At 40.3% G+C, this 21338-nt stretch overlaps 1 protein-coding gene across 2 annotated transcripts in view; it reads right to left on the reverse strand.

Moving 5' to 3' along the window:
* Positions 1-204: 204 nt before the first annotated feature.
* The window catches only part of LOC121945193 (low-density lipoprotein receptor class A domain-containing protein 4-like), a 127913-nt gene continuing 106779 nt past the window's right edge, over positions 205-21338 (reverse strand). For both annotated transcript variants that reach the window (XM_042489246.1, XM_042489245.1), the window contains exons 2-4: positions 18294-18448; positions 16724-16774; positions 205-8446 (exon numbers count right to left, since the gene is read on the reverse strand). In XM_042489246.1, the coding sequence (XP_042345180.1) occupies positions 7862-8446; positions 16724-16774; positions 18294-18407 (750 nt within the window). In that variant the 5' untranslated portion in view covers positions 18408-18448 and the 3' untranslated portion in view covers positions 205-7861. The remainder of the gene's footprint in view (positions 8447-16723; positions 16775-18293; positions 18449-21338) is intronic.

The following is a 21338-nucleotide window of genomic DNA, read 5'->3' on the forward strand; positions in this document are numbered from 1 at the left end:
GGAAATGAAAAGAAGGTCTATTAAAGGAATACTTCACCCCCACATTAACAACTTGTGTATGAATTACTTACCTCTGTGTTATGTTGAATTTGTGAGGAAACTTTGTTTTTCTCGCATGCCCCTTACAGTGAACAAAGAATCCAAAAACAGAGAAAATTCTTCATGAATTAAAGTCATAGGGGTCCACGTTTTAAAAACAGCAAAACTACATCAAAACATCGGTTTACAAACCCTCATACAACTCATGCAGTATAAACTAAGTCTCATTTATCCAGATGTATGCTCAGAACTTCCAAAACAGAAAGCGTTTTTTCCGAAAAGGAACTGGATTAAAAAGCAAAACTTCTATGGAGGCTCCTGTCGAAAACATCTTTTCAGAAAGTACTGAGCGTATGAGTGGATAATGACACTGGGATTATACTGTATGAGTTGTGTGAAAGTTTGTAGACGGATGTTTTGATGTAGTTTTTGCTGTTGTAAAATGCAGCCCATTCATATAAAGTTTTCTCTTTTTGAATTCCTCGTTCACTGGCAGCATGTGAGAATAACAAAGTTTTCTTCACAAATTCAGTGTAACACAGGGTGAGTTACAGATATACAAAGGGGGGGGGGGGGGGTGAAGTCTTCCTATAAGAAGAAGAGCTGAGCGGCGCTTCAGCCAAAGTTACAATAGAGACTTTTCCAAATTAAAACTACACAACTGCCACTTATTTGGTGCTTTGAAGAGAAAATGGCGCTTTGCTATGTACATCGTCTATAGATAAGAATGAACATGCTCTGCGGTTATTGTACAGTGGAGTTATTTTCAGTACATACTGTAAATAAATGACTGCAGATTAAACATGACTTTTGTTTCAATATACTGTGCCACATATAACATTGTAATATAGAAAATAAAAAAATAATAATAATAATAATAAAGAGAGAAAAGTTAAATGACAGTTTTAACGGCATTTTTCACTCGTTCTGCACTGGTGCAACTTTCCATTCTTGACCTAAAAGGGAATGACCAGTTTTCCTTGAATGTTTTACACTCTTCCTGTTCAACGTTAAAAGAGCTGTATGTGACATTGAGAGCATATCTGTGAATCAGAGTGGGACATGGGATTGCCTGCACACAGCTCTAAACATGGAGGTGGCTGAGCTGGCGGCTAGCAGCTAATGGTTAATCTCAATTAACAGTGCTAACAACAGCAACCGTGCTGACAGAGCTAATGGGGTAAACCAGGGGGAACTTGAGGGTGGGTGCTACGCTTACATGACGACGCCGTCTCAATATCAGCAGTAACCATCAAGTGAGCGCAGTGTTGAGTGGCGGCAATGAGCTAGCCAGTGGGTACAATCACGGGGACTCGCGTGTCAGAACAACGACCCACAGGAGAGCTTGACAACACACGCACGGAGTTAGTGGGACTTCATTTTTCTGCTCAGGCCGCCATTAGTCTACTATAAAATTTGCAGCTATATTAATGCTCAGAATGTCGCATACAGGACCTTTAATGTGATCAAAATTAGTGATCCTCCTGTAACGGAGCTGAAATGCTTTAACTGGAGCCCAACATCCAGCCAGACCTATAGCAGTGCTGAGTGTGCTCCACAGATTTATACTTTGGCAGATATACAAAATTACAGCTGAAATAAACTAAAACGTTGTTAAGATCTATGAGTACAGACACATATTCTTCCATATTCGGAAGTGCTGACGGCTCTTGTGTGCAGTGGTCGTGTGACGCGTCTCCCAAAAACTAGACAGCCTCGGCTTTTTGTTCAACAATTTACAAAGCGAGTAAGAAAATTCAAACCGGAGCCTGGCTGAAGTCGTGGCATAAACAGCAACTGATGAGTGTGCGATTTTTAGTTTCTCTTAAAAAGATCTGTGGAATAGAGCTATACATTTGTTAGTCGATTTGCGGTGAAAGTAAAGCCACCAGCCAGTACCCAAATGACGGCAAGCACTGTGTAAGCTTGTTCTTAGACGAGGAATCCAATAAACAAGTGAATAATATTCTTTCTCAACAACTTCCTTAATACAGAGGCTATCTCATCCTTATCATAACAGACTATTATTTATAGCAAAATATTATACGTTTGTATTTGTGTTGCAACCATATTCTAAGCATACTTTGCAAACCATGTTTTCTCATTAAAAAAAAAAAAAAAGACAAAGCACGTTTTTAACTGTAGGCATTTACAAATTTGATGTTGCCTTCTTAAAATTCTTATATTGTCTATACATTATATTACATTATTCACAACATTTTTTTGTGGTTTCTACCCATTGGGTAGGATATGTGCATAATATATTCAAGTTATATACAGCACCTTACAAACAAACAAAGAAAGACAGACTACTGAAAAAAGCACCGTTGGAAGTGAGGCACAACGAAGGTGGGAGCTTTTTGAGTGCAAGTGGGTTCCTATGTCTGCTCCACACGCTGGTCATATTACTGGTTGAAATGGCTTCAGCTGCTTCACCTGGGAGCGAGCGTTCCTGTCTGGCACAATGGAAGCGGGCAGGCTGACTGTTGCACTGGCAAGCTAAAAATAGTCAAGGTAAAGCTGCAGTTTGGAGGGGCAGCCGGTGTTTTGCTTGTCCTGTGGTCACCAAATTTCATCTAGAGCTTGAATTAAATGTGGCTTTTGTCCACTTTTCACCACAGGATCAGTCTGTAATCGAACAGGAGCACATGAGCTGACTCCCGAAAGCATGTCACCACTGTAACATCTGACTTTACAAAAACGATCACTTTTGGCAAACCTATCTAACCTTCTCCTTTCTGTTCCACTCTGCCAGACAGGCCGTCAGCCCGACGCAAAGCACCTGCAAAGATCCCAAGCAGCAGTTTGACAGAGGTGTGGTCTGCTCAAACATGAACATTAGGCACCTTATTTACTCACATAATAGTAACATGCAAACCTCCTTGTAGAAAACATAAAATTCATCTTTATATCCTCAATTTACAAGCTATGACTGCGCAGACAGAACAAGGCGAGAAAACAACAGAAAGAAGGGAGGGAAAAAGAGGAAAGAAACGTGGGTTTGAAGCAGGTCTGTACAGTCAAAGGCGGAAGTGTCGGGACAATCTTTTCTCACGACTGACGGGTTTCTGCGTAACAAAATGTGATGTGGATCACGTTTTTGTCTCAATACTTGTGCTTTTGACTGCAGTGGGTCAGATTTCTCCTAAGTTTTTGGATGAGTTGAGGGGACAGGGTGGACAGAGGGACAGAGGACGGGATGGGGTGGGGGGCATGAGAAGCAGCAGTAGCAACAATATTAGCAGTAGCAGCAACAGCAATAGCAGCAGCGATGTAGTAACACACACACACACACACACACACACACACACACACACACACACACAAACTGTCAGATGGACACGCTGACCAGAAACACACAGCTGGGACACATGCATACATTCACACATGCTAACAGAATCAGAAGGCTTTCTTTTAGATGAAATTTCCTCCACCATCATGACATCTGAGGGATGTAAAGTCAGATATGAGCTCTGAGTGCACAAGGAGGAGACAGTTCACTTAGTTCTTTCTCCACTACATTTTCTAGGTTTAATGTTTCAACTGGATTCAGTTCAGCATAAGGCCTCTATGCTGCATTAGCATTACATTATACCTTCAAATACTCATTAATGCTGCATTAGGCAACTTCACACTGACTGCAACTAGTGCCGGCACAGGATAACTGTTCAAAGTGTGAAGGACTTCTGTCCTAAGTAATTATGAATGAGTGTTTTTTAATTAGAGTGTTAGGAATGTCCTAATTCCATAATATATACTAACAGTACATAGTATGCATTGTATATAGTCACAGAATATTGTTTTTGAAATGAGTATACAAGAAAGCAATCCACTTTTCTTGTTTCTGTTTGTTCAATAAACTGTAACAGACCGAACTTTGGGATGCCACTGGTGATATTCTATGGTTACATTAATACTAAGGCTGCACAACTAATCAAAAATATTATCAAATTTGCAATATGACCTATATCCAAATCGAGCTGCATTTTTGGGGGATAGAGGTAAAATGTGTCTCAACATAAATGAGGCCTACAAATCATGTTCGGCATGTAAGGAAACATGCTTGTTTGGCACAGATCCTAGTAAAAAAAAAAAAAGAAATTCATCATCGTTCTTTATTTTCCCCTTTTTTTGTGAAAATGTAACAAAATACTTTTCCCAGTAAAATCAAACCTCATTTTGCAATATCTGTCCAAGTAATTGCAAATATGATTTTTTAGCATATCTTGCAGCCCTGGTTAAGTTAATGCCATCAAATCCAACAAAAAGACCCAAACTGACATGCAATGTATCCTGTGTGCATCAAGGCCTGATCTATCTTCTTCCTCTGTACCACAGAGCTCCATTACTGTCAAAAATGATTAAAAACATTAGTGAGCCACACTGCTGCACTGGATGACGCATTCCTTCATTACCATAAACACACACTGTACTTTATTTTGTCTCAGTACACACAGACTGGCCTGCTGCCCTAAATACTCACTAAAGTACCAAACGTGTATTAATCCATTGCTGAAAATAGTCCCCAACAAAGGTAATTTCCTCCTGTTTGAGTAACGTTTGCTAAAAGCTACAGTGACCGGCTGTTTTGTAATATTACTGACTTGACCGATTATAAAGCACACTTTTTGAGCCTGAAACTTGGTTTTTGACAAAAAACATTAACTCAAAATCCACTTAATACTTCCAGAGCTTTCCACCACCTAATGCCGTCCTCGTCAGCAGAGGGGGATTTCTTAGCATTTTAGCTCAGTTGCTACAATGTTGGGCTGTGCCAGACTACGTCAATTGGATCTGACTTGGCTGTTTCATAAAAATATTTGATTAATTATTCCTTTTTTTTCCTTTCTTTAAGACTTTAAGAGTCTAAATGCGGTTCGGTGGGTTGTTCAGGGTGACAGTAACATTCATATTATATAGTAAAAAAGCCAAGTTCGCCCCTAACGACGGATCAGAAATGTACAACATTTTTGCCGACACTAGATATCAAACATAAGCCAGAGACTGTATAGTATCACTAATCCAAGTAGTGAGTGGGGTCTTTGACTTTCAGGAGGCAGCTGATTATCATGTTCCCCAAATAGGGAAAAGTGGTCACATGATAGCAGGTAATGCGCTTTGTGGAAAGATCATATCGCCTTGTCTTTGTTCAAGGATAACCTTCGGTCTGTGCATAAGGAGATCTATTTCAAAGGCCAAAGACCATATTTGAAAAAAATAAATGAATTTATGATGACTGAAGAATTTTTTGTTGTATTGAGACAAAGTAACACACTGTAGGTTTTGGTCTTTTCGCAGGATTTGTTGACGTTATAAACATAAAGAATAACACCAGCCTTATCTTCTAATCAAAATAAAATCATTTCTTTTTAAAGATTTAGTACTTAAAATTTTCGTTAAGCTGTCTCACCACAATCCACCATGTAATATTTTGCAGCAATGAGCAGCTCCTGTTTCCTTTGTGCACTGTACTGAGGGACAACACTGTCCATCTACACTCCACTCACGACACACATTTTCAGTGTCCGTACTCAGTGTGTGAATCTACTGTACACACGAATCAAGAAAGGTGGAGTTTTCCTTGTGTTGCTCTAACAATAGGATTGAGTGGACTGTGGCATGCACATTCTTTGAGCTTTAACAGTGAGATCCCTTCTGCACCAAGATAATACCCATCATGCATCTCCGGTTTTCTTGAATGCTTAATTAATGATGTGTTAATATGGACAGTGCCAAATAAGTAACATGTCCTTGAATCACTAAACTCAGACAAAGCAGTTGATTAATAAATCACACAGAGACACACACACATACACACACACACACACACACACACACACACACACACACACACAATGCTCCTGCAGGAACATTAAGTGCTTTTCTGTGTTGTCACAAGGTCTAACCAACAAACACACACATACACACATCACACACACACAGGGAGAAAAGGACTGCACTAGCACACTGCCAAACAAGGGCTCCACTCCAGTCTCCACTTTAAAGGGCTTGGCGGACTCTGCATCATTTGAACGCACTTTTTCTGCACACGGATGGAAGGAGGGATGACGAACAGTGACTGGAGACACTGTTAACAAGCTGGGGTTAAAGGGGGTGGGGGGGGGGGTGGGGGGGCACTGGTGTTGAATGCAAACAAGATAGAGAGACAGAGAAAGCGCAAGAGCAGAGGAGAAGGCAACGATGAGCAGAGAAAAAGGCTCAATTTTTCAAAAAGGTTTTCTTTTACAAAAAAAGGACCCTCCCATAGCCCTTTTACTTCAACCACAGACAGTTTTCGTTTAAAACCTGATCGCTGTGCTGGCGGATGCAGACAGGAATCTTCACTTTGTGTCGTCCTGTTTTTTTTTTTTTAAATATTTGTTTTCTGGCTTTAGAAACGTGAAGACGGAGAGCTGAGCCTTCTTTTTTTGTTGTTGTTTTGTGTTTTCGTTGTCATGGCGCCGTGTTCAGTGTGGCTGTTGGCAGAATGAACTGTGCATGTTGAGATGAGCGGTGAGAGGAGAGGGGGAGGTGGAGAGGGGGGCTATGGACGCAGGAAACAGGAAAGAGGAAGTGTCAGGTGCTCAGAGGTTGGGACAGAGTTGGAAAGTGAAGAATCTGCTGTGAGCAGGCTGCTGGGTGGACAGTTAGATATGTTTTTTTTCTTTGTTATTATGGAGTTATTCTTGATTGATGTGATAAATATTCACCAAGATCGGTTAGTTTGGGGCATATTGGATCTTGCCAAGCAGCTCTCATATTTCTACGAATTTACAAACTACTCTTCTTGTAATCTTGTAACAAGCTACCAGAGGAGTTGAGAAATGTTTGATCCACCCAGCGGCCAGTCAGCGGGCAGATTTCTCTCTCACAGACGTGAGCAGTACAAGGTTATTCTCTTACTAAGTCTCACTGTGCCTGTGGTGTAAGCAGACAGAGATGTTGTAGGCTGGGTACGAGTATTTCTTGCTGTTTTAAAAAAAGGAAGGACATAAGCTTATAATACTTTTTTTTCTTGCTCCCAACTGTTTAAACAACTTTGGAGGCAAAGTTCAGTCAGTCCATTCATGAAAAGGACGAAAAAAAAGAGAGAGAAAAAAACAAACACATCATTATCATCACATAGCATAATTTCCCTCTTCTCTTTTACAACAAAAAGATAGTGCAACTTTTAGATAACTTTTCTTTTTTTGTGTTTCTGAATGTTAGAACAAGTCATTGTTTTTCCCCCCTTTGCTTTGCTTCCTTGTGAACCTTGGCACTAAGATGTGGGTTTGTGAGTCTCTTGTTTTTGTTGTTGTTGTTGTTGTTGTTGTTGTTGTTGTGTTCTCTGTTAAGTCCTTGATTCTCAGTTCTCGCTTTGTGCACAGATCCCGGTCCGAAAAAAGAAACAAAACAAAAAAAAAACACCCTTAGTTTTCAGGGACAGAGTACGTCACCCGAGGGGACGAAAAAAAACCCAAATCATTTCAATCTGTGCTAGCAGTATGTTTCTTTCTCGTGTAGAGGACAAAAAAATAAGAACTCTCCACGCAGTGCATACGTCCTGCCCCAGCAGTGCTAGCTGTTTGAGTGACTAACGTTGGAAAGAAAAAGAAAAATCAACTCTTGGTTCCTCTCTTTCCTTGTTTCTTTGTAGCTAAGGTTGATATTTATTTGTGCATGGGAGTGTGGAGAGAGGGCATGAGAGAGACAGAGAGAGAGAGAGAGAGAGAGAGAGGGCGCGACAGAGAGTCCACTGCTTACAGGTGATCGAGGGTGAAGAGGAGAGACAGCCTAGAGTCTGGGGTGGGTAGCCCCGCCTGCCCCCCTACCCTTTTCTTCACACCAGGTCCTCTGGTTGGCCGTCCTTGGCCTTGGCAGGTACTATTGTGCTTTCTGATTGGCTCTGCTGCTGGATCGTCCTGCTCCCCGGCCCCCCCACCCTCTGGTTATTGCTGTGCTGGTGTAGAAAGAAAGCTGGGCCGGGGTAGTGGCCCATCACCTCGCTGTATGCTGGCGGGGGCCCCTCCATGCGCCCGTGACTGCTGGAGTTTGCCGCGCTGATGCCCGAGTTACTGCTTGGCGGCCTCGGACCGCCTCCTCCTATCCCTCCCCCTCCTCCCCCCACCCCTCCCAGGCCCCCACCTCCTCCCATGTCGATCAAGTCACTGTCGTAGATGGTCCGGTTTGGCGGTGCCCTCACCGACTCGCGGTTGAGCTCCATCTGCTGCTCGGGGTCACGGAGCTGCAGGGTGCAGGGCCCCTGGTACGGTGGGGGCTCCTCGCCGTCCGACAGCGAGATGGTGGGCGGCAGGTCGATCTGGTGCTGCAGGTAGGGGTAGGTGGGCTGGAAGCGGCTGAAGCGGTCGCGCTGCATGAAGGAGGGAGCGGTGAAGCGATCCCTGGCCTGGGGAGCGTATAATACCTGAGAGAAGGAGAGAGAAGGAGCGAGGGAGGAGGAAAAGGAGAGGCAGAGAGAGGGAGATGGAGAAAAGGAGAGTAAGGGAGGAAAGATGACAAAGATACATTATTTTCTGATACCTTATAGCAAATATATGCATAGAAAAAAAAAGAAAATTCAATAAAATAAAAAATATATTATCACATCATGATGATACCAGTGATGGACAAAAAAACAATAATATTGAATTGCCCTGCCAAACGATATTATCCAACTGACCTAAACTTTTCTTTTATGATCAAAAGTATACTGTTTTTCAGTTGCTTTCTATTGAATGTGTACTTGATATTTTCTTTATTTTGATAACATATTTTGTGAATTAATGTCACTCCAAACTCCATCATTAGAATGAATGGGCTGCATTTTCTTGAAGGAATACTTCACCCACTAAATGATCATATGATTATCAAATAGTCATAGCATGATACCTCGAATTTGTGAAGAAAATGTTTTTTCTCGCATTATTAAATGCTGAACGAAGAATCCAAAAAAGAGGAAAATTGTTTCATTTGACGTCAAAACTATCACAAAACATCTGTTTTCAAACTCTCACATCTCCTGCAGTTTGATCCAAGTCTGATTTATTCATTCTTTTGGTCAGTACTTCCAAAATGCATGCATTTTTCACAAAATTCCTACTATGTAGGTACCGATTTAAATCTCTCACTTACACCTAGGCTTCTTGTCTGTGCATTTGACTTGTTTCTTGAGATGCGTTTTAAAACGAATGTTTTAGCAAAAATGCACTTATTATACTGCACGAGTTGTATGAGAGTTTGTAAACAGATGTTGTTATATAGGTTAGCTGTTCTTATATGTGGACCCCGATTACTTCAATTAATGAAGAATGTTTGCCTTTTGTGGATTCTTCACTCACTGTGGCGGCATGCAAGAAAAAAAAAAGGTTTTCTTTAAAGGAATGTAGCTCAGCGGTTGTAATCATTATACAAATGGTTATTTTGTGAGTGTGGTACTCCTTTAATACATCAATGGTGCTGACCACCAGGGGCCAGATGCACAAAAGTGTGTAGATTCACAACTACAATTGTGAGCATGCACAGAGGCAGAAATATGCATACGCATTCTTTTTGTCAGATTTTTAAAGCCGTGTGTACATCTCAATCATTGTGGCGCTGGGTGCGTGGACACATGCCTCATTTCAACACCCACAGTTCACCATGAGCATACCTTTGCATATTGACCCGTGTGCCCCTCCACCATTCATTACACCGTCAGTGAGAAATGAGTAAAGAAAATGCAATGTCACCCAATGTGTGTTGCATGGGTGAGGTTCTCCAACACTGCCAGAGCAGCTGTACTAGCACACGGCTATGGATATTTGTGGCGTTCGTACCACTAATTCAGCACATTTCTGCAAATAATTGTTGCAGTGAAATCTCAACCGTTATTGCTGTTAAACATCTGATGGATCGATGATTCAGCCAGAGAGCTCATGTGGAAACTAAATTTACAGGGAGATGAATGTAAATAAAAATAATGCTGAAATGCATCAATCTTTTTAGATTAACTTTAGAAATACGACTTTGATTGATATTTTAACACAACATTGGCAGCCAAACAAGCAGTGAAGCCACAAACAACTGAAAACATTGGTCCTTATCATATTTCCTGTAGATATCAGCTAAAACTCTGTGTACGCCCGCTCTGAAGACTGCGTGAGGTGCACACATTCCCACCACAAATTATTTTTAAAAAAACAAAAAAAATGTTACTTTTTTATTGGTGTGTGCTTATTTTCAAATAATTTTCCTGCATGTTTTTTTTTTTTTACTTCAGTATTAATTTACTAACTTTTGGGCCATGTCTCTCTGCTTCTGTTTGTCAGCCTGAAAATTGTCATCAAAGGAAGTCAAAATAATGCAGTATGGAAAAACATCAGTGTCTTGGTCCACAGCATTACAGTGGGACAATATTTTATTTAAAGAGCTATGATATGCACCAAATTTCTTGTGTTTTTTTAACTGTATTTTTCCCTCTAATTTTCCTTCTTTTTTTCTTATTTTCTGTTAATTTTCATGCACTTTTTTACTAATTTTTGTGGCATTTCTTTTTTCGCTGCTCATTGCCTTCTTTTCATGTTGCCCAGGTTTCAACGGGTTAATACACTGGAGAGTGCCGAGTATACAAAAAAATCTCTGCAAGTATAAAACTAAATTGAACAAGCAGACTTGATTTCAATTAATAATGATTCTGTTGCAGCAACAGCACACGCTGATGTATCACCAATTAATTACTAAAGACGTAACAGTGCAATTACAGTAAAAGGGAGAAAGGATCCAAAGTGTCTTCCACAACTGGACAGAATTCAACATATCGTCTCATCCTCCAGCTTTTGTCAGAGATCTTCACCTCAATTAGCTCTTCACACTGTGCCTTCATGATCCATTTCTTCATTTCTCACATTTCTGTCCAAATCAACACATTTCGACTGTGGCAAGTCATTATCAGAGGGAACCCATTTCAATTAGTGACTGTGACTCTAATAGTCAACCCCCACTGACGGACAAGGCAGTCTGGATGGAGAGAACAGACTGGAAGAAAAAACCCTGAGGGGGGGGCAGGAGGGGAATAGAGGATCAGGGCAATTGAAATGGAGAGACAGAGAGAGAAAGAGTGGAACTGAAAGGATTAAAAAGAAAGGCTACTGTGATAAGGAGAGAGGAGAGAAATGAGAGGAGAAGAAAGTGCCGGAGTGGAGATAAAGAGAGGAAGGAGAGTAAAGGAGAGCTAGAAAGATAAAGACAGAAAGAAACGGAGAGAGAAAAAAAGAAAAAGTGTAGAGGCAGACAGATAGACAGATAGACAGGCAGACAGAGCGAGGGAGGGGGAGAGAAAGGTATAGAGCTGATAGAGGGAGCAGAGCGCAGCGGAGCAGGGCAGCTCTCAGACGGCTGTCTAGACAGTGTCAGGGGAGGTGTTGCTGATTAATGACGCACCAAAAACCATCCACCCCCCCTGCCACACACACACGCATGCACACACACACGAACACACACTCAGCCCCCTTCCCTGCATCTATCAGTCACCCACACTCATTGGCTGCGTCTCCCTCTGTTTGTCTCTCTGTGGCCTTTTCCCTTTTTTTCTCCACATCTCTCTGGGTGCTTTCACACTGACACTGTTTTTACCTCCGTTCACCTGCCGTCTACTCTTCTCTTTCCATCCAACCTTCATGTCTCTTTCTCCTTTCTGTTTACACATGAGGCTATTATCCAGCAGGGTACTCCTTGTTTTGGTGCAAACTTGCCCTCATGCACACACAAAAGTTGCCACAGACTGGCCAGCTAAACTTCTTATACTGCAATATACTTTTTGAAAATAATAATATTAATAATAATACATTTTATTTATAAAGCGCTTTTCTAAAAGTTTGTTTGCATTTGTAAGTATATCAGTTATTTATGTATTTATTTATTTATTTTTCCCTTTTTTATTAATGAGTGCCAAAGGGCAGTATAAAAGCAATAACAAAAACCGAGCATTGATAGGGAACACGTACATGGGGGTAGATGGAAACAGAAATTTAGACAAGACCAGACAGACAGAATAAAACAAAACAGAACAAACAAAAAAAACAATGACAATCACACAAATAAACGATCAGGAATGATGGTATTCTTACTGTTGTTGATATGTAAAGTGGTTATTTTACTATAGGTGGTTTCTGAGGTTATTCCTGTACATGTGTTTAGGTGCATGTGATAGATAGATAGAATCACATATACATAATAGTGGATTTAATAATACAAAAAAGAAATAAAAAGCAATATACTATTGTCTGCAAGCTATCAATGTGATCATGTGATTCGTTCTGTTTTTGAACTCCATGTTTTTAGTTTTCCCTGAGCATCTCTTCCCAGTGCGGCTCGTAAGCTCCTCCATCTGGCACAGACGCCATTAAGCAAACAGATCACCAGTCACAGTGAGTATACTGGCATTTGTTTGCGGTTCTGTATTTGCGAGTCTTTGAGAACATGCCAAATTTTGGTTTTTGTTTGGAGTATAGTGCCAGCCGTACCCGGTGTGACATACAAGCTTCAATTCCTGGATGATCAAATATTTACAAGCAAGCAAAATGCAAATGTCGGGGATCTTTGTCCTGTGATAGTGTTCCCGTAACCACAAAACAATTGTACATGGATGAGTACTAAGAAAGTAAGCCAACTAAGACACAAAGAAGAGCTGGGAAGAGACAGAGATTTCTTTTTTAGTACAGCAAGTAAAGCAAGTAGAGAAGACAAAAGAGATCAGTGAGTGGGTTCAGGCCTTCTTTCTCTCACTTTAATTCATTTTTGTTACCATCTTTATCATCTATACTTTCTCTCCATACTGTCTGAATGTCACACGCTGTTAAATGTGCTACTTGTGGTAAGTTATTATCTTTAAGTGATTTCCACATGTTGTAGAATTACATCTATTCAGACACCAAATCAGGTTTGGCAGGAATTCTGACGGATTTCTTTACGACACCAAGAGATTGTTTTATGGCACAAAATGAGAAGAGGGAGCTTCACTTTCAGCACAAATGGCCCTAAGGCTTTTTCGCAAAGGTGAAAAAAATTCATACATGATTAACCTTTTCAATAAAGCCACAGAGGAAGAAATCCAGGTAATGGTACCATCAGGGTTATGAGAAATGTGACTCACACTAACAGCAGTATTAGAATAAAAAGGAGTCTGCCAAAGGTCTTGTCCATAATATCATTTGTTTATGGTAATTATCCCAAGGCAACACAATTATATGACAGCAATGTCACATACAGCATCCTTCAAAATAAGGCTTTAAATGTGAGTCACGTGACATGGTTAGTGGAGATCCGGCTTTAGTAGTCTACAGTGGTCAGGCGAGGTGTTTTGCAGTTAATAAGGATGTTGAAGCAGCTAAAAAATATGTTTTCTGGAGACATTTAAAAGCATTTACAGCCCAAGAGCTTACAGCAAGATGCCGACAGTCATGCCAACATTCCAATGTTGTTAAAGATATATTGAAGATTTTTGCAACATTGCAGAAAAATTCTGCTAAATATAGACAGTCTGAATGATATACAGTGCACCAAACTTCATTCTCAGCTGAAGCTGAGTTTTCTTTGCTGGTTTCACAGATGTCTGAAGTTAAGTAAAGGGTGGAATGCAGAGGATGCTGACAAGAAGATGAAGGCATTCCTGGAGGCTAACCCATCACTAATAAGACTGAAGTCAACAACCTTTACAGATGGAAGATATGGGAAACCATAACATGCATAATAATCCACCACTCAGGTGCATTCCAGAAGATAAAAACATTGGGAGTTCCTTCATAAACTACTGAGGTCTGTTCTCAGATGGGATGAATCAGTAAAGCCACCTGAGGGTGAGCAGGCCCACAGGGCTGCAGTGCCACGGCCAACGCCCGCAGAAATACCCGGAACAATTATGGTTCACTTTCTACGTTCAACTGGCGAAAAGACAGGACTCCTACAGCTTATGTCAAGGTAAATTTAAGACTTTTAAAGACTTTTTTAATGCCACTCAGAATTAAGTTTAAGACCGATTTTCTAATAACCAAAATTGAGGCACAATTTTATTTTGCTCATATGTTTATTGTAACATAAATCATAACTTTTTTGTCCCCTGAAAAAGTAAGATTATCTTCTTCAAATGTTGGGAAAACAACCCTTTTTGGAGTGGAATACTCCGAAGTAAATAAACATATTTCATTATTATAATGGTATCAACAAAAGCGGCAAATATCTGGCATTTCTGGCCTGATTTGCAGACAATTTTGTGTTTCTCATTCTGCATGAGAGATTCTGCTACTTGGAATCCCGTTATGATGAGTCTTAAAAATGAATTTATTAAATAATATAACAGAAAATAAATAAATAAATAAATAAAAATGGATGTTACCAATTACTTTGAGATTTTACAATGCAATGTCAAAAAAAGGATTCACGCAATTTTACTTCCTTTTCTGAGCATTTTTAAGACTTTTGAAAGATTATTTTCCGTCAATTTAATACCAGTGAAGGCCTTTTTCTTGGATTAATGACTCTGATGCCCGTTGACTTTTAAAGGATCTGCAGGAACCCTGAAGAGATGGTTCTACATGAAGCATGTAAGACTCAGAGCTGCAGTGGGAAGGCGACCGCATCACGAGTTTCCAGACTTTATTAGAGCCACAGTTTAAAAAGTAGAAGTTTAAGGAATGCAAGAGAGCGCTGTGTATGTCCGACATCAAGTGTGTTTTTTTCTTTTCTGGGGACATGGATGGGAACCTTAATGCTTTGTGCTACAAAGAATGTCATTATCATTATTAACTTTGAACAACTGGTACTGAGTGAATCCTTAGAATACCAACATTGAGATTTAACTCATCTCTTGATCCTGAGTTTAACAGGGCTGTGAGAAGTTATTCCTATATAAAGTCAAATGTTTCTTCAGCACCCTCTGCCATGACTGCCTGGGAAACTCTCAAAGTTGTATTGAGAGGATTTTGTTATTGAGTATGATGATACTGTTGATACTGATTTCCATGCATTATAACTGTGAATTTCTCTCAGGTTTGTATCGTCTTCTTTTGGGTGCCTTTGAGTGGGTGGGATTAGGTATTTTGTTTGGAAAGAGGCGGTATCTTTTTTTATTCTTCTGATGAACAGTACCAATGCTATCTTTCAAAATAAGAGTAAGAGTCGTAACACAAAATAGAGCTTCAAATGCAACAGTATCAGCACATGAGAACATAGTACCGATGGATATTGTTAAGAGCAGCTTTTTGCCATAAACAGACATCTTTAAAAAAAAAACTCTGGAACCAGTTCTTAATAAAGTTTTCCCAATATATATTTTAATCAAATTACTAACATTGTGGGTCTGTTTCTGGCCTAAATGTACCATCATTGCAGTTTGAAATGAATTTTCATATTATATATGATTTCATATCATATATTCATTTCATATTATTAAATCACAAAAACCTCTTCTTTCACAGGTTGAATGGTGTGTGCAGAGCAGAGTTTAAAATGAGCGACCACGCAGCCTTCTTGTCAATGTCAAGGCATGTAAATAAACTACACCCGAATCAAGTGTACCCAAAACTACAATTAAATCATTCCACAACCAGAATCCATAGATTACCAGAACCATCCTGGAGGCGATAAAACACGCTCACTGCAGCCACTGTGAAAACATGGACAGTTCAAAAGCAGCAGCCTACAGCGTAAGAAGAGGGAAAAAAGGGCAAAATTGCGATGCCCAACATGAAGAAGCTGATCGGATGGCATTTCACTGGAGTTTTACCTTATATGATTTCATGTGATTGGTAAATAATTGGTCAACTCATTTTTCATTTTGACTAGAAACGTGCTGCCTGAGAAATGTGCAGCCCTATATTTAACTGACCAAAGTCCACTCTAAATGTCCTAAATCTTTAGTTGGTCACACTGTAATAATTCCAGTCAGACACATAAAAGCAAGCTAGCAATACACGTATGCATTAAACAAATTGAGATGCAATAAACTGATCAATTTATCATGATACAAATTTAACGTTGTGTTTTCCAGCCCTACCTGACAGTTTGGCATTGTGAAGAAGCCTTTTAAACATGGTACTACATATCTGACTCTATATAGATACTAGGAACACACGAAAATATCGATATTGGCAGATAACAGCTTTGAAATAAAATATCTGCATCGCTTCGAAATAAAGATTTCTACTGCTATGACAAGCCGATAAGATGCCGTCAATTATGTGACTTCTATTTTTTGAAATAGGTCAAATTTGCCCTAGTTTGGACTATTTCAGGACTGTTTCAGAGAGAGAATCATCCAAGCCTGTTTGATTGGGATGAATGTTACAGTTTTGCATAAATTTTGTTACAGAAAAATAAGTATGGCATTTTTTACAAGTACCCTAGGTTGAAGTAACGTACTTGTTTTGAGTAGTTTACATTTTGAAAAGCATTGAATTAGAACTGCATCTGCAAGTCAGCCTTCATGATAAGAGTAGGGGTCATACGTTAACAGGGGAGACTTGGATGTTCTCTGTCGGCCAAAGTGAGTGAGCAAATATCGACATATTGGATATCGGCAAAAATGAAATATCATGCATTGCCACTAGATGCATTTTTTTGAGAGGCTGTAAACATCGACTTAAGCTATAGTCGTACTTTCGTCTGTGTCCTCTCAGTGAACTCGGCCAGGCTGTGGGTTTAATAGCAGTGAGTGCGGCGATGATCTTACCTCCGAGGCACCTTGTCGAGAGCTGCTGTCTGAAGGCCACAGACACCCATCCTACACATCCAGACAAAACAAAAACAAGAAAGAATGAGAATCAGATTTTTAAAAGATCCCAGGTGGCACTAAGATTGAAGATAGTTCTTTACCTGTCTAAAGATGAAAGCAATTTCATGTTTGAGCTATAGAGCGATTTTCACACTCATGTTATGAACAAACATGAGAAGTTACTGTATTTAACTTTTTTTAAGTGATGAATTAATCTTTTGAACATTTAATGTGTATTTGACAAAGTGTTACGTTTGTGTTAGATTTACTGTCATCCAAAAAACTTTTCCTCTTAGCAAAAAAGGATAAAGAGTAAAAAATAAATAAAATACCCAAAAGTAACAACTTAATGAGGACACAAAAGATGAAACAATGCTACGTAGTGCCTGATGGCTTCAAACCCAAAATCTTGCACTGTTTAGGAGCGAGGACAACAAAAGGCAGACGGCTGCTGTCTTAAAAATAAGCAGGATGAAAGCCACAAAAAACACAACTATCAAATAATTGCAGTTCTGCTTCGTCTACATTTGACTTGAGGATCTTTTCTGAGGTGGCACAGTCAACAATATTTAGAGAGGAAAAAGCAACATGAAAAGGAGGACAAACATGCATAAATCCTGGTAGTTTATATGTCTGTATGGGGCAAAGGCCACCGGCTATTCTTCCAAATTGCACTTTCCCTGCCGCAGGGCTTTGTCGGCTTGTTGGTTTCTGATGTTGCATTTATGGCATTTTTTTTGCGATGTGTCTGCTTCTGTTTGCATAATTTTTTGTTTTGATTGGATGGCGCAGAGCAGAGAGTGAGAGGAGAGATGAAAAAGACAAGATGAGAGGTTATTAGCTGAATATAAATAATCTGTAATGGGACAACCAAGCATACAAAAGCTTTCATCTGTTTTTTCATGTACTGGTTAAGAAGCTGGAAAACATCAACGCACCAATAATTTTGCATTCAGTACCTGAGTCTATTTTTTACAATGTGCGCATATGCAAGTTTTTACGTGTGTGTATTTGTCCCAGAGTGCCGACATGTCAGTATGGGGGCAGAGCCGCTGCTGTCTAGACGGCACTGTAGTGAATTAAACATCAAGGCCTGACAGAGTCTGGCTCTGAAGAAACCAATTCAGCAAGTTCACCTAACAGACTGGAGCAAAGCTGTTACCTCAGTGAAACTGGGACAGAGACTCCGACTGGGATAAAGAGATTCATTTAGCTCAGCGCAGCTTTACTGGGAACAAACTGGTAAGCTATGTTTGTCCTGCTTCCGAAATAAAAGAAATGTACTGCCGCACAGACTACGCAGCACAGACATGCAGTGAGAACAGATGAACAGACAGACACGCGCACAGTTTTTCACTCACAATCAGTTTAGATCAAAATGTTATTGGCAAGGAGGCTGAAAGAACAGCCCTGCCAGAGCAACTAAACACATCCCGACACAAACAGTATCTCTTTGTCTGTCACACATACACACACACACACACACACACACACAAACACACAAACACACACACACAGTGTTACTGACCTGCTGCAGGGCATGGTCGTGCCTGCGGGCCTGGCTCTGCCTTGTTATGAAGGACCAGGTGGAGAGCTTGTAGTGGTTGAGCAGGCAGATGATCACCACCACCATCACTGTCATCACCACGATGATGATGACGATCTGAACAAACTCCAGTTCAGCTGCGCAAACACACAGAAGGAGAGAAGGGGGATGAGCATCAAACGTTTATACTAAAGATGTGCATCTGCAAAATAAACACAAAAATGTACATTTCAAATAAGAAGTGTCTTTGCACAAAGGGTACATCTGCACTATTTCTACTTTGAGGCTGTTTAGTATAAAACTGTGCAGGAAAAAGACTGAATGAAAAGTAATTATTCAAATGTTGGGATTACAGTAAAGCAATGTATCGAGAAAAATCATATTTTCACAAAATATCATTTTTCTCTCTGTCTTTACCAGAATGTTGACAAGTAATCTAAAAAGCTAACAGTCGGTCTGATAACAAGAAATTCTTAAAGCTGCAATTGGTAACTTTTAGTCATATTTGCTAAAGCTGTCACTGCGTCGACACAGTGGTACATGAGACAGATAATCTGCAAAAAATAAAATATGTTCCTCTGTAGTGCATCAGAGTTGGGGAGTCTTTCACACTGCTGTCAATCATGTCAATCATTGCTGGTGAACTGCAGTCAAACTGTCAAACTAGGCAGCCTGTTAATGCACTGCCTATTTCTCACCTCAAATGTTTTCAGAAACATTTTTTTTAGTATACTGTTTAGCTGTAAAATGAAGACGTTTGTGACCTGGCCGCCATGTTGGAAAAAGTCTCCAGAAATAAAATAAAACACCACTTACTGGCCTGAGCAACATTCCACGTTACAGCTAAACAGTACACTAAAATGTGTTTCTGAAAACACCTGAGGTGAGAAATACATGATGCAGTAAAAAAAATCTTAATTCATAATTGAGCAGTGCTGCCTGTTTAAGAGCAGTGATGGACATGATTGACAGCTGAGTTAGAGCCTCCTCTGCTCTGATTGGTTGTTTTCAAACAGCCGTGGTGAATTCTAGAAAATGCCATCAGAAGCAGTAGGAAGAGGAGGAGGAACATGATTTTTTCTCACAATTTATTTGTCCCATGCATTTAACAACAACATAACAATGACAGTTTTAAGAAAAATGACAAGTTATTTTCATAAAGTTAGAAACTGTAGCTTTAAAAATTAAAATGTGAACATCTGCAAATCCACCATTGCTGGATATTTGACCTGAAGGAACGCAGTGATTCCTTCAAAAGCTTCAGAACAGGCTACTGAATGGATTTCATTGTAGGAATTGGGGTAAAAAGTCGCAAATTGTTGCCTTTAAGAAACTTGAAATTTTTAAAGGCAGTAGATTCGAATATGCTCAGCTTGTTACTCTTGTATACCCGACAATAATGTCAGAAAAGTCTACTTTTAAAAAGTCCTATTCACAACAGCGTTCTACAATTCATGACAATTGGGTAAAGTAAGCTGGTAACTATCTTGTAATATAATCAAAAGCTAAAAACAGTAAATATCCTTTTTTTGTTTTCTAAGCTGTGAAACAATGTTTTAAATTGAAATATTCAGACTTTTTAAGGAGGCAAAGATTCCCTGATTGAGCACTTTTCTGACTAACTGCCATAACTAATGTTGGCCAGCAGGGGGTAGCACAGGTCAAACTCCAAGTGAGTTTGGTGTGTGTGTGTGTGTGTGTGTGTGTGTGTGTGTGTGTGTGTGGGGGGGGGGGGGGGTTAAGAGAAGCTACAGACAAAAGCTGAAAATCACAGAAAAGATGAGTGTTGACACTCTGGTGTCTGTCCCAGCTTACAGTGGTTTCTTTGTCGAGATAACTGAATAACTGTGGTGTTACTGTCCTCAACAAACAACACACAGTGACATGCATGCACGCGCACGCACAAACACATGCACGCGCACGCACAAACACATGCACGCACACACGCACACACACACATGCCAGCATCAGCGCTGATCTGGGCCTGGCCTCCCAGATCAGGGCACCGCTGGGAGACAATGATCACTGCCTTACAGTCACGTCTGCCGCTCTTGTTCATTGTTTCATCCTTTTTTCTTTTTTTTGTCCTCCCACTCTGTCTCTGAACACTTCCTGCATCTCCACTTGCCCCCATCTCCATCTTTCCTTTAACCCCGTCCCTCCACCCTAGTCTTTTATCTGTAACAACTATCTTTTTGTACTCTCCCAACTTTTTCTGCCTTTATCAATTCTTTCTTCTTGCATTCCTCCCTCAACCACCATCATTCTCCACTCTGTTTCTTCATTGTCTCCCACTTTTGGTCCCCCCCGTCTACAGTTTGAGAGTCTTTCGTTGTGAGTCGTTGGTTCGCTCTGAGCAGAAGTCTTGACCTTGTCTGGTCTTGGCACCCAGTCTGACCTCTGACTCATACGTTACTCACTGCTGGACACACACTCACTTTATTTGTGTGTGTAGTGTCTGTGTGTGGCGTGTTTAAACAGTTTGTGTCCTTGTGTATTTGCGGAGCTCTGGAAGAACAATGACACAATGTTCACTCAGCTATTTGAGCTACAATGCCTCGATTCTGGCGGACACCTCCTCCACAAAATGTGCAATTTTTCGAGTGCATTACCCACAATCCACCATGGCAGTTTTTGATACAATTAGGATGTGATCAAGTAAAGACAAGATGATAATTTCTGAAAATTAAAAAGAAATCTGAAGAAAATGTCATGTATTTGATTACCACTGGACATAGGACTGATGTAAGTTCAAAATAAATCATGCATTCTTACAAAAACAGTTGAAAACGTGAAGGAAACACATAAAAAAATCAAGGCAGGGACCAGTCTAGTCCAATAAAACCCAACCTTTCCCAGTCTTCCCAGCCTCAGTAATCCTCCCCGGCTTATTCGTCTGCATTAGGGTGGGTTAATGTCGAGCCTGAGCTGAAACGTAAACCCACCCAAACCTGCCTCTGCCCACACCACAGCAGCCACAGGGGAGGGGTGGGGTAAGACTGAGAGGAAGGAGGCCAACTAGCGCAA

This window comes from Plectropomus leopardus, chromosome 7, assembly GCF_008729295.1.
Source record: "Plectropomus leopardus isolate mb chromosome 7, YSFRI_Pleo_2.0, whole genome shotgun sequence".
Taxonomy (NCBI): Eukaryota; Metazoa; Chordata; class Actinopteri; order Perciformes; family Serranidae; genus Plectropomus; species Plectropomus leopardus.